Genomic DNA, 13,821 nt, shown 5'->3' on the forward strand with positions numbered 1-13,821 from the left:
TTTCCTCTGCAGTGAACATGGCTTTAAATAAATTCTAAGAAGTGGGTTTTAAAAATCCACAGCAGCCTTATTTACTTAATGCAGCAATTCTACTATATATGCTAATAATTTTTGAGTCATTCATTGGACAAGTGACACGGCTTTCTGTGTGTCCCCTTTGTATGTGCAGTAATTGTGTCTCTACAACATACCGGTATTTCCTCCCCCCCCCCTGCACATTTTGGCTTTGCTTCCATGGTTTCTGTCACATTTCTGTTCTGTACGTCCTTCAGAACTTGGATACATTAATTTTTAGATGTTGAAATATACCTTTTCATCCTGTATAAATAGTTCATGAAGTGGGCTTTGCTTTTGTTTTCTTTTCGTCTCAACTTTTCAATGAATATAGTTTATATTTATTAATTGTACCTATTATTTTATATTTTGTAACCCACTTTGAAATGCATTTGCATAGGACGCAGCATAAAAGGTGTCAAATGCCCATCAAGCTTAGTTCTTTCTGAACAAATATATTTTTCCTAAATGTTGCCAGCTGGGAATGATGGGGCTTGAAATCTGACATATGTAGGGACTTCTGGCCGTCCTAGCTCCCAAAGTGTTGTTAAGCAAAGCGTGATGACAGTGGTCCTGTATAGCGTGTGCCCAGTACAATATCATCCGGTCCTCGGAGCTACAGTAGTAATACAACCTCCCTCGAGTGTGCGAGGAACCAGAAATTCACCTGAGCTAGCATTTTGTCTACAGCGGCAGTTCGCCACACGCCTCGAGGTTTCCATGCCCGACTGGTGGCACTTGCCCCGTGGATGCTGCCTGCCCAGTCAGCTGGCGCCTGCTATTTTGTGGCCACGCGGGTTGGCTGATGTGTGCAGAATTGCCAAGGCGCTCCCCCACTCCCAGCCGGCTCCTCGGTGCGGCTCGCGTTGTTTGCGTTCTGGTTTTGCGCGTTTCCTCGACGAGCTGTTATGCCGCCGCCACCGCAAAGCGAGTACCTCCCTTCCAAGCCGGGACTCCAGGCCGGGGGCTGCCTGCAGCCGCGTACGTGAGGCAGCTTGTGCCGGGGACAGAGGAGGGGAGGGGACTGGAGGGGAGGAGAAAAGGAGGAGGGAGCTGGAAGGGGAAGGTGAATTTCAAAACAAGCTTTGGAAAGGAAGGAGGGAGCGGAGCTGGCAAGCGGCGTCTGGAGGTAAGCGGAGAAGCGCTGCGGGTGGCGGCGGGGAGGGCGCACACCCCCCTTGCGCGCGCGGGGGAATCGGGGGCGCTGCAGCCGCTTGGAAAGAGGCCCGAAAAGCCCAGGCAGCGGGGACCGGCAGTGCAAACGGAGTGGGTGTGTGCGCGCGCAACCTGCCACGGGCCGTGCATTCTCGCTGCCGCGCGGTTTGCGGGCAGATCTTATTCTATCCGCTTCCTCGGCAAACCCGAACCAAACTTCGTGGATCTCACTTGATCTCCTCCACCCGGTTTAGGAATTGCTTCCTGGCTGAAAAAGGGTGAGCTCTTGCGCGCAGCTCCCTAATCCAAAGCCGCGACCCCGGTCCTCGGCGCTCTAACAGTTTACCTGCCCTCTGGGTTACTCTTGCCTTTTGCAGAACCGAACTATTTTATGCCTGTCCTTGCACCGCAGCAAGTGTTTTTCGCTGTGCGTTCGTTTTTTCGGCTTGGTTATTGAAGTCCCCTCGCATTTCCTCCCCCTTGGACAAGCCCTCCAGAGGCGAGAGGTGAGGGAGATCGACTTTGGTTAGCCTTTTCTTAATGTCCCCTCCACGCGCCTTTATTAAAACCCGCAGTCGATTTACTCTTGTTCCTAATTTTCCCCGATTACTTGGTCCGGGTGACCAGTTCTTCCTTGTGCGAGCTACCGTGTGTTTTGATCAACGCGTGTTTGCCACGCCTCCCTTTAGTGGGCGCTTTTCCTTCGGTCTTGTCAGTTTTTGGCACCGGGAACGGTGCAGACCAAGGCAACACCCGCTTCTTGCTTCGTCTGCAGGGCCCTCGCCGTCCCGCCCTCCTTCCTAGCTCTTGGGTCCCGCTTCAGCCCTTTCCCCACAACCAGCCAAACCGCCCCCTTCTGCCTTCTAGCCGCTGCGCCTGCCCCGCCCCTGTTTTGCACATGACACGCCTACTCTAGGCGCAGAGGGGCTCTGCCCCGGGAGGAAAAGTGCCACTCCCCCTCTTCTTGCGGCCATGTCACGTTTGCGTTTAGACCACGCCTCGCTGTCCAGCCCAAGATTCTACATTTTAAGTCTTTTTATTTATTGATTTATTCATTAATTTGATATGACTGCCCATCTCGCAAAAAAGTGACCGGCGATGTTGAATCTTGCCGGTCAAACTTCAGGACGCTTCCCGACTTTGCACGAGCACGCCCCGTCCTGAAACGCCAAACTTGGGACGTTGCTTGGGGGCTTTCCCATTGTGATTTGAGTGGCTGGTAACCCCTTGGCTCTTTCTGTAGTGAATCTTTGGAAAATCAGCAAGAGGAGAAGATACTACAAGAGTTGAGAAAACCAGAACAGTCTAGGGCAAGGCAACTATATTTTGTTCTGTAGGTTTCTGCAGCTGTCACCCTTCACTGTCGTTTTCTTTCTCACAGACTCCTAACATAAATATACTTTGTGCAGCTGTTAGCTTTTGCATAGCTACGCAAGGCTTCAGCTTCTGGGCAGTGCCTTCCACAGCTTGGATCCTATTTGTCATGCACCCTCTCTTCCATAATGCTTTGCAAGTTTGAATGTTTCCTTCAAAAGTAAATCTCACTGAGATTGCAGCTCAGGGCTCTCTGTTCTAATGGTGTGGAGTTTTAAAGTGCAGTTAAAATGCTCCAGTAAGCAATTAAATAAATGGCTATTTGCGTGCCAGCCTTCTGGTTCCCCAGACCTGAATTCCTGGGTCTTTGTTTTAGGAAAGATGTAGATATTTGGATGAGGACATTTTAGGAAGACTTTTTAGGAGACTGAAGCTTAGTTTGACGAATTTTAAAACCAAAAGATCATATTCTGAAGATTCCCTGCCTAACAATCAATCATCTTGGAGCTCTGCTAGCTGAAAGAACTTCAATATTTTTCATAACTTGCATTGGTCAATGGAAGGCCTAGTATTTGCTTTTACACAATATATGGGGTGAGCTTGTTGGATTTGCATGTTGTGTGAATCCAGCCAGTTTAATTAGTTTATAGCTCAAGTCACTGCAAATCCTCCAGAAATGTTTGACACAGCAACTCAGGTAAGGATGTTCTGTGAACATAGCCAGCGTGCTACATTTCAGCAGATGCTGCTTTCTTTGAATCTCTTATTTGTGGGATGGAAGAGAAAGAGAGAGAAAGCGGCACCTCTTAATGGGGAATCTATGGCATGAGCAAGCTTGTCTGGGCCCTACTCTGGCCTTGAAATAGAACAGGGTGAGATGAGATGGGAAGGGGAGGCTGCCCCAAATGTAGGGAGCAGTATGCCATTGGCCCTTCCTGTTTCCCATTTTGTTACCATGCAGGTTTTCACTCCTCTTGTAGCCCTAAGTGGTACTTGTTGTGTTGCCCCCCCCTTTTGTGCCACACCCCTTCTTTATGCTGCCTCCTTGCAACTTGGAACATATCTCAGATCTTCTGCTTGAGAGTTGGGGCCTTCTCCAAATCACACAATTTACTATCACAATATGCCAGTATCCATGGCTGTGCAATCTGGGAGATGTAGTCCTGAACTTCTTTGACATATTGTAGAACAGTGGTTCTCAACCTTTTTAATGCCGCGACCCCAACTGGTCATAAGTCGAGGACTAAACCGGTCGTAAGTCGAGGACTAAACCGGTCGTAAGTCGAAGACTAAACCGGTCGTAAGTCGAGGACTACCCAACCGGTCGTAAGTCGAGGATTTTCCCTGCCCGGAAGCGCCGTGCATGCGTGGTTCCGCCCCCTCCGCTGGCCGAGGCGTAGCTGGCAAGCGGCAGAGACAGAGCAGGCCGACCACCAGCTGGCCCAGCCCAAGGGAGGAAAGGCACCCGCCGGAAAAGGGGGGAAAAAATGGCGGACAAAAAAAATGGCAGACAAAAAAATGGCGGACAGCCTTGCTTGGCGACCCCCGTGAAATGGTCGATCGACCCCAAATGGGGTCCCGACCCACAGGTTGAGAACCACTGTTGTAGAAGGTTTGTCCTGTGAGTTAACTAACATCTGTTTGATGGCTGATTACTGGTGCTTGATTACCTTTTGCCATGCAGTGGTGTGGTGACTTCTGGGCTCCTGCCATTTTCTCCTGGTATACATGTTGCTGACTAAGTTTGTGATTAGCCAACGATCAGAGCTTTTACTGCCAGGCAGAAGTTCCTTTCCAAAAAAATGGCTTGCTTTTTTCTTCTTCAGAGTCACCAAGATTACCCTAAGCAAGTTATATAATGAAGTTGGCAAATTATTTATGGACTAGAAACTTTTGCAGGCAGGAAAAGTCTTTTGTACATTTCAAATGACAAAAATGGCAAGGTCCCAGATTCTCAAAAGAGGTGGGGGGAACCAACTGTGAACATTTTGTGTGCGTGTGTGCACACCTTCAAGTCAGTCTTGACTCCTGGCGACTGCCTGGACAAGTCCCTGCAGTTTTCTTGGCAAGATTTCAGAAAGGGTTTGCCATTTCCTGCTTCCCAGAGCTGAAAAAGAGTGACTGGTCAAAGTTGCTCATCTGGCTTTGGGCCTAAGGCAGGACTGGAACTCACAGTCTCAAGTTTTCTAGCCTGATGCCTTAACCTCTATCTTAAACTGGCTCCCCACTTTGAACATTGAGCAATGTAAAGTGCTGATGGAAGAACATTTTTGAAGGCCCAAACCCTCACTTTCAGATATACCCTGCAAAGCTATACTAAAGGCAGAGGACCCTCTTGAGATGAGTAGGTTGAAGCAAATGTAAAGCCATCTTTGAGTTGACTTTAACTTCTGGCCAGGGACGGCTTTTCATTTTCTTGGCAATCTTGTGGTAGTACTTTGCTACTACCTATTTTTCTGATGTTTTATCCATTTTCCTATCTAGCCATAGCCTTGGGATTCCCTGGTGGCCTCCTATCCCACTACCAAGGAGGTTTGATCCTACTTAGCTTTTTTGCGGGCAGCCAATGTTGGCTTGGTACCGTCACTTTCAAATTCAGCCAGGGACATTTTCCCAGTTAGAGAATCTTCTCATCTTTTCAGTCTGTTCCACTTCCAACCTCATGGCGATCTTTGCTAGAAAAATCCCTCAAGCCCCTTTTCCAGCATTTATAAGGAGTTCTGGGGGAAAAGACTGGTGTACGGTCGTTTGCTTCCAGGAAAAACTCCTGCTGGTGTGATGTTCAGTCTGCCAGAAAAAAAGGCTAGCTTTCTCTTTGATCATTTCTATGGCAGGGAATTAAAATATGATGCAGCTCAGAGAAAGTTGCACGAACAGTTTCTGTTGTGCATACGGTTCTTGCATATGTAGCTACTGTGCCCCTCCTAATGGTGTTTTGATTTTGTTATCTGGCATTAAATCAGAGAGACAAGGGTGTAGTTTGGCAGCCATTATTGTTATTGTTGTTGTTGTTATTGTTAAGAGTGTATTCCCTTGGCAGTGATCTGCAAGAAATTATGCAGCAATGTGGATTGGGGATTAAGCAAGCAATGGGCAGGGCCAGATCCAGAAGTAGGTTTTCAACACCCCCATTTTTCCCTCTCCCTTTGGCATCAAGGTCTCTCCCACCTCTTCTGCTTTCTCCTTTGCCAGGCAATAAAATTGGGTGGGTTGCTCTTGCCAGAGGTCTGACCTGCATGCTTGCAATGAACTTTGAAATTTCCATGTGGTCCCAGTACAGCATGCTGCCCATCACTAGGCAGATGCTGCCCATAACATTTGTGAATTTGATTGGAAACAGCACCCCCTTTCTGCCAATTGACATGCCTCAGGCTGTCCTGGAAGATTTGGGTGATTCCTTTTTTTAAAAGAAGACTAACAGAGACCACACAGAGAACATTTCTAACTCTTTCCTGTCCCCCAAAACTACCTGTCTTGATTTTGGTGATGAAATTTGTCCTTTGCATTAATGAAGTACCAGGTGTGTATGTGTGTGTGCATGTGTTACTCTGCATTCATTTGGGGTTGAGCTGCAGAATTTAATAAGTAGACTTGCTGATGGAACTTGCTAACTGGTTTACACATTACATGATAGTGCAGGTTGTGGATCACTGTATTGCAGAAAGCCAGCTGTTATTTTAATCATATTGTATTAGCCATGCAATCTCATTATTAGCATACCTAATAATCCTTTTAAAAATATTGTAATCTGTTTTTTCTTAATTTGGATATACCATATTGTGTGAACTCCATAACTATCAGGTCTAGATTCTGAAAATTTGGGCAACTGCAAGATGACAGCAAAAAGATATGGAAAAAATATAGAAAAGTGCCACTCTTTGCTGCTATCTAGTGGTTTCCTAGGTTTCTGCAGCCCAGATGTGTTAACCCTAGTGAACTCAGTGTCTGTGTTTTGTTCAAAGTTACCTTTGCACTTGGTTGTGATGGGAAAAGCAGAAGACTGGTGAATCTATTTTAGCAGTGAGGCTTTATAGTTTGTGACTGCTCTTTTCCAGCCTGAACTGGGAATCTATTGCTTCTGTGTGAAAAGTATCAACTCTAGCACCCAGTTCCTGCAAGTTTTTACCATTTTGCAGTTCAAGCAGGTTGTGTGCAGTGCTGATTGAATTTGGTGTGACATTATAAACTTTTCTTCTCTTGGAATAGTTTTGAAATCTGGTTCACTTTGCACGGGGAGGTGGGAACAAATGCTCCTACCATGTCCTCAATTCTGTCACTTGAAACGTGGGAAATAAAAGGGATCTCCCTTGCAGTCAGGGGCTCCTGCCAAACTATTGTATAAATGTACCTGAACAATGACAGATAAGTTGTTGCTGGGGAGATATTATAAGCATGAGGAATAATGCCACCAGTGCCTGCACAAGGAGAGTATGTGTACTTTCCTCTTTCTCTTCGGATTGCACCTTCTGCAGCTCTTACAGACTCATACCTGCCTCCAGGCAAGATTGCCACTCCTCCTCCTCCTTAACAGACTTCTGCTTGCGGGAATACGCTGAAAGTATCTGATTTAAATTTGCAGGTTTTAGACTTTCCTTCTAAGAATCCGTGCTTTTTTCTTCTTGGGGAATCTCACTTTTAACCCTTTGGTGCTGCCTGCTTCTCCCCAGCACAAGGCTGAGGCAGTGGGGGCTGTTGCCATAAAGCTCACTTTGTGTTTATGCTAACACCTCAGTGTTTCCTCAAATTTAGTAGATTACAGAAAAATGTCTGGGCTGCAAGTAAGGGATTCTGACATTGTACGCAACTTAGATTGTCCCCCATTGCCAAAACAACAAATGGGAGTAACATAATGTACACTGATATAATACAGATCTTTGGTTTTCAAAACTGCCCGTTTCTTTAGGCAGTCACCCAGGAATGCATCCATTGAATAAGGTAATTTAAAAACAAAATAAAGCATTTGTTTACAACTTCTGGAAAGCTCTTAAATGTCAATTTTTGGATTTTACATTTCTAGATGAATTATGCAGTGCCTTTTTTTCTAAAAAAAAAAAAAAAAGGTGCCGGAATTCACACACGTCATACAACCCGCCTTGCCTACCCTACAAGGTTCCATCCCAAAAAGGTGCCGGAACTCTGTTCTGGGCGTTCTATGATTAAAAAAAAGCCCTGGAATTATGTAACATTTGTAGTTTGGGATTTTAATTTGGAAGAACTGTTAGATTAAAAATGTGGGCAGCGTGGTGGCCTAGAAGTGGAATTCTCACCTCACAATCAGGAGACTTTGCTTCTAGGTAGTGGCAGGTATTTCTCTCTGGGCGCAATGAGTAATTGTCTGCTGCAAACTCCCTGTAGGTGTCAGGAAGGCATCCGGCCAGTAAGTGCTCAACTCCATTCAGTCGCCCTGACTCCACCCCAATGCAAGGGATTACAGTATCATTAAAGGAAAAAAAATAGATTAAAAATGTGACCCAATTTTGAAAGTTTACTTAAAACTAAGATTCATAGTTTTAGATAATCTATACTGATAAGGATGCTCTCCAAATATTTTAGAATTCAGCCCTCATTACTATCTAATAGAATTTTGTAGAGGATTGTAGGAGTGTAAATTGATGTCACTAATTTAGAATCTATTAAAGTTCTCCTAACTTGTTTCAGAAGAATTAGATGGCAACCATCCTATCTTTTGGGATCAGTCCTGCTGCAACTCTGTGGGGAACAGAGTGGGTTGAGGCATTTCTGGTATGCGATAGCTAATGTTGCCCACTTACCCATCCAGTCATCCATATCTTGCAGGTAGGCTTGCCAGAAACAATATGTTGTGTACTGAGAGTGTTGAGTCTGGAAATGGAATGGGAACCAAGAAGAAAACTTGCCCAAGCCCCTTTTTTCCTTAACCTGCTCCCCATTTCTGTCTTTTACTTTCAGGAAAGTCTACCCAAGCACCAAAACGAGGTAAACATGACTACAACTCCTCAAATGTCAAGAGGATTTTTTAAGAAAACGTTTATCCCCTCCCTCACATATAAATAGGTAGTATATCCAAGAGAGAAATTCTAACTTGTTTTCCTAGTTCTGTTTTTGAAGTGGATAAGTAAAAATATTGTTCCAAACCATATTGCTAAATCATAAGCAGGATATGAATCTCAGTCAGAGGGTAACAACTATTGTATTATGCTATAAGCAGCCTTTAAAGTTATAGTTGTTGTAATTACTTTTAAAGCATTCAGCCTGTGATTTTACCCAGTTACTCGTCAAAACAATACAACAATGAAGGCAGAACATCTACCAGGCAGAATTGAAGCAACCTGATTGCACAGATGAAATCACTAAATAGAACTAGCTGCTCAGGGCTAACAGATACTTTCAACTGATTAGAATAATTTGCAGTGTTCCTTTTTGTTGCGTTACCAACTTGCCTTTTGCAGGCCACCTTGCTCTCTGAATTAAAAACAACTAGTATAGGTAATTCTCAATTTACAACTGATTGCTCAGTGACTCTTCAAAGTTATAATAAACTCCAAAAAGTATTACAACCCAGTTCTGAAGGTCCAGAAGCTACCCCTAGTTATATGATTGCAATTTATGACATTTTTGCCCAAACCCAGCATTTGCTTCTCATTTTTTGGCAAAAACACCCCCTAGTGAGCAATGGGCTTGCTTAACAACCATGGATTCATTTAACAATCATGGTGATTCACTTAATGACCACTGCAAAAAAGGTCATAAAATTAGGTCAGTCAACATAGGGTACCTGCTTTATGCCCATCATTACTTATGACTGTAATGGGCAGTGATAAGTCAAAGACTACCTGTACTTCATATCCAGATTGTAAAACCTTATCCTGAATTCCCTCAGTTAGCCCTTTCAGATGTGTTCCAACCAACTGGCTATAAATGTCTGGAGTTTTAATTCCTGGATATCCGAGGGTCCAATTTGGGAAAAGGCAGTTCTAGTCCAAGTATGAAAGAGAGTTAGGTGAAATGGTCTGAATGAAACCTATATATACAAATTAAAACATGGAACTCAAATTTCAGCTAAATTCTGGAGGGAGCAGGTGGCTTACTGGGTACAGAATCTGATGCCCCCAGAATCACAAACAACCCCTCTCTTTTAGAGCCTGCCACTTATACTGTTAATGGGTCAGAATAGGAAACTTCTGGGAAAAAAGGGTCTCTGTAATTTATCCTTGCTTGCATGATTTTTGTACTGTACCATTTTTGTTTCATCTGTAGGCTGCCTTGGGGCAATGATCTGGTGGTTGCAACTTGGATTTTTCTCAGGTTATTAATATCTAAAATATAATGTAACATGCCAATTTGACAGGAATAATTCTTGGAATTTCAGTTTGGCAAAGTGCTGTCAGAGGGGAAGAATTTAAAAGAAGGCAGACTGCGTATCGAAGATCTACCTGCTTTGCTGTCTGCATATTGCTCTTTGTCTCTTCTTTCTCGGCTTGGTTAATTTCTTAATTTCCTAAACAAATGCTATGGTTCAGACCAGCTTGGAAATTGCACATTGAGAACAAACTAAAATGTTCTCACTCCTTTAAGCTCCGATACATATCATTGTGATGTGTGTGAGTCAGGCATTTCACACATGTCCTGAAATCAATGCTTTTTTGTAATTTCCAGTAGTGAGCTCTAGATTCAGGTGAATTCCAGGCTTCCCATAATCAGGAGCCCATAAGCTTTTTGGCAGGCTAAAGTCCCATGTTTTGTCTTTAAGTACGTTCAGTTCAGAAAGAGGTGGGAAGAGCCAGAATAAAACTGAGTTTGAGTTCCTTTACATTTCTTTACCATTAAATCTGGTTAATAGGATGACTCCTGCTAGGTACTTAATAATTTCCATCTTCTGTTACCTTAATTAGGTTATACCAGATCTCTGGAATACTTGCCCAGAGTTTTTAGGGGCCACATACAGCCCAGGAACCTCATGTTTGCTCCTCTGCTATAGATTATACATGCCCAATGGCGGGTTGTACCGTAAGCATTTCTTTTTCAACAGGCTGAATTCTAAGTGCAACTTTCTGTTTACACAGCAGTGGCTTGCTGAGTTCTGAAAAAGCCATTCCTGAGCTTTGGGGCTAGCGCTTCCTGTCAGTACTGTCCCATGGGACATGCGTGGGTATTGGTTTTGCTTGTCTACTCTGTTCCTAAACTGTCTTTTGACACAAAGCACTCCCTAATTGATGCAAAACACAGAAATCTCTTTCTTTCTCGATTCTTTCATTGCAAAGGCTCAGTGCTGCATGTCTACACAAGGGAACTTTCTTCTCTTCCCCTTCAGTACTTTAAAACTGCAAAAAACCCTATTTTAATTGAAAATACATTCCTGGCTTGAACCCATGTGTGGATGCAATTAGAGAGCAGGACTTTCTTGGGGTAAGATCTGTTTCTAGGTGGGCTTGATTCCAGGCAAAATAGTTTCAGAAGTCCGACATGCTGAGGACTCCTGTTTGGTTATATAGTGATAGGGCTGTAGACTTTTCCAAAGCAAACTGCAGACCTACTGAAAATGCCTGACCTCAGTGCCATGAAGGATGTGTAGCCCCACATTCATTTGGGCTATCTTAGGCGAATGTTGGCTGGTATAGTCATTTGAAGTACAGAGCTTCATGTTGCAGGAATGTTGTGCCTAGTTTTTCTTGGCCTCTCAGGTACTGTGGTCTTTGCCCGTAGTTGGCATCTAGGAACCATAAAGTCAAAATGTATGTGTGGAATACTTGTGTGTCTGGTTTTCCTTATAAAGGCTCTGTTTCCTTAGGATGGCTTGAATGTTGTGCTTGAGAAGTGTGAAGCCAAACTGGCAAACTGTGGTCCGCAAGCCCTTTATTGTAGCTCTCAGCACCTGCCATGGCTGCTGTTGTTGAGCATCAAGAGATGTGGTTTTAGCTAATCTGGTGACGGAAATGCAAAAAAATGGAGTTTACATTCTAACTTGGCTTTCCATGAATGCCCCCCCAATGCCCCCAAATCTAAAGAAAAATCCAAACGTCCTGGCCTCACCAAATAGATGCCATGATCCTTCCCACTTTGCTGTATTGCCCTGCCAGACTGAGACCTCTGTGCTTCCCCCCCCCTTTAATAAAGTGTGACCCTTGGACAGCCCTGGGATAGAGGTGCTTGAGACTCATTTACAGGCTGCACTATAATTCATGCTATCAAATCCCCATCTTCCAATAATTATTATTAATGATAATGCATGTCCTTCTTTATTGATCGCAGTGTGTCCGTGATGGCGAGTGTGCTGTCCAGGAGGCTGGGGAAGCGGTCCCTGTTGGGCGCCCGCATTTCTGCACCCCCTTTGCTGGGGGATGGGATGCTTATGACAACTCAAGTTCATCCCCTGCAGTCGGAACACAACAGAGCATCCTCACATCAGAGCACCCTTTCATATGAGGATGGCCACTTCAAGGAACATGCTGAAGACTCTGGCAATCAGAACCAAAATTGGCCAGTGCTGCAACTTGGTCAGAAGGTACTGAATTTTGTGGTGATGACTATAAACCAGCTTTCATCTCAAAAATGTTGGTATTAATGCTGTAAATAACAAGCCATACAGGTTTATTTAGTCAGCAAGCAAGCAAGAAAATAGTTTTCTTTTTAAAAAAAAATTATAAAAAAGTAAAATGCCTAAGGAAACTGAAAAAATGGGTTGAGGCAGAAAAATGAGCAGGGTTGCTATTGATACCAATTGCATCACCCTTGAGACATGTTCCAGAGTTAGGGTGCCCTCGTGGAGTATTCTGCCTCATTTATAATGTGTAAAGTATTTCTTAGGTTGATAATACTTGGAGAAAATCTTAAACAATGGATCGAATAATGAAAGGCTTGTTTGATATATTTTGGTTTCTAGCCATTAATTTAGACTTAGAAATTAAATAGGAAACTAATATAATTCCTTAAACTTTGGGGTAGATCAGTCTTTCCTACCCTGGTGTCCTCTAGATATGTTTAGACTACAACTCCCAGAATTCCCTAGATTGGAGAAAGCATCTCGGAGTTTTACAACTGAAATGCTAATAGCAAAATTTTTCAGGAGCTGAAGTTAATGAACTGGCTTCAAGGGCAACAGCCGTACAACAAATCAGTGGGTGTTATGGACTTTTGTTGAGCTAATATTTGTAGAAGTATCTGCAAATATAAAAAAAATCAGGGTTTTTTTTGGAGGGGAAGGAAACTATGTTATTTTTGTACTAACAAACATTTCATGGCAGGGTTCACAGTTTATTTGAACTGCCACAAGATGCCCTTCCTGACCTGTAAATGGCTCATCTCCATCACATCACTTTGGCCATACTGGCTGAGGTGAGGTGAATTACAGGTAGCTATATCTGAAGAAAGTAAATCACATCTGGCTGTCCTAAGCCAATGATGTCAAAAGTTGAGTTAGTCTTTATTTCCAGTCTTCCTATGTCACTTGCTCACAGCCAATGTATTATAGGCAGTTAAAAGCACCAGACTAGAATCCGGGAGACCGTGAGTTCTGGTCCTGCCTTAGACATAAAGGCAGTTGAATAACCTTGGGCCAGTCTCTCTCTCTCAGACCTAGGAAGAAGAAAGCAATGGCAAACCGTTTCTAAAAATGTTGCTGAGGAAACTGCAAGGATTTGTCCAAGCAGTTGCCAGGAATCAAGACTAAATTGAAGGCACAAATGAATAAATAAATATAAATTATCTCCATTCTCTTGTCAGTATATAAAATACTTAAAATGCATTTAAAATACGGTACTTCCCTAAAACATATAAAGAAATGTAACAATGGCAATGCGTAGTTCCTACTTGCACTATTATGAATACTCAAGCATGGATATGAATTGAAATATTATTTTGGCTTGTGACTAAATTATAACAATGCACACTTTATTTCAAGGGGGAGGGTATTTAAAGAATGGGTGCAACAACAGATGAGACCCTGTTCCCGATTGATACCCCATTTATAGATCTGATATGTTACTATGTAGAAATAGCGGACAGCGATTTTGCACTTTTGTAAATGAACCAAGTGGAACAGACTATTCTTACGATGCTTTATTCATTCGATATCCCAAAAAATAAAGGGTAAGTTTTAGTGTCATGTGTCACGGGGGTTTTAATGTGCTCTAAAATTGCAGATTTAGCTGCATTTGGTAGAATTTCCAACAGACTTCCATACGGTAGATTTAAGAGCTTGATTTCATATCGAGTCATTTTGCATTTTCTCCTTCGCTATGCAAAGTGATGCATGTGATATTTGAAAAAAAAAAGGGGGGGGTTACTTAAAATGTGGCATGTTATCTCCTTCCCTTGGGGCTA

The 13,821-nt window shown here is 43.4% G+C and overlaps 1 protein-coding gene across 1 annotated transcript in view; it reads left to right on the forward strand.

The window, feature by feature from the left end:
- Positions 1–1,171: 1,171 nt before the first annotated feature.
- ZNF395 (zinc finger protein 395) overlaps positions 1,172–13,821 on the forward strand; it is a 32,391-nt gene continuing 19,741 nt past the window's right edge. Inside the window, exons 1-2 of the mRNA XM_015812989.1 lie at positions 1,172–1,183; positions 11,752–12,004. Coding sequence (XP_015668475.1) covers positions 11,762–12,004 — 243 coding nt within the window. The 5' untranslated portion in view covers positions 1,172–1,183; positions 11,752–11,761. The remainder of the gene's footprint in view (positions 1,184–11,751; positions 12,005–13,821) is intronic.

This window comes from Protobothrops mucrosquamatus, unplaced genomic scaffold (assembly GCF_001527695.2).
Source record: "Protobothrops mucrosquamatus isolate PMUCROS unplaced genomic scaffold, P.Mucros_1.0 scaffold125, whole genome shotgun sequence".
NCBI classification, from domain to species: Eukaryota; Metazoa; Chordata; class Lepidosauria; order Squamata; family Viperidae; genus Protobothrops; species Protobothrops mucrosquamatus.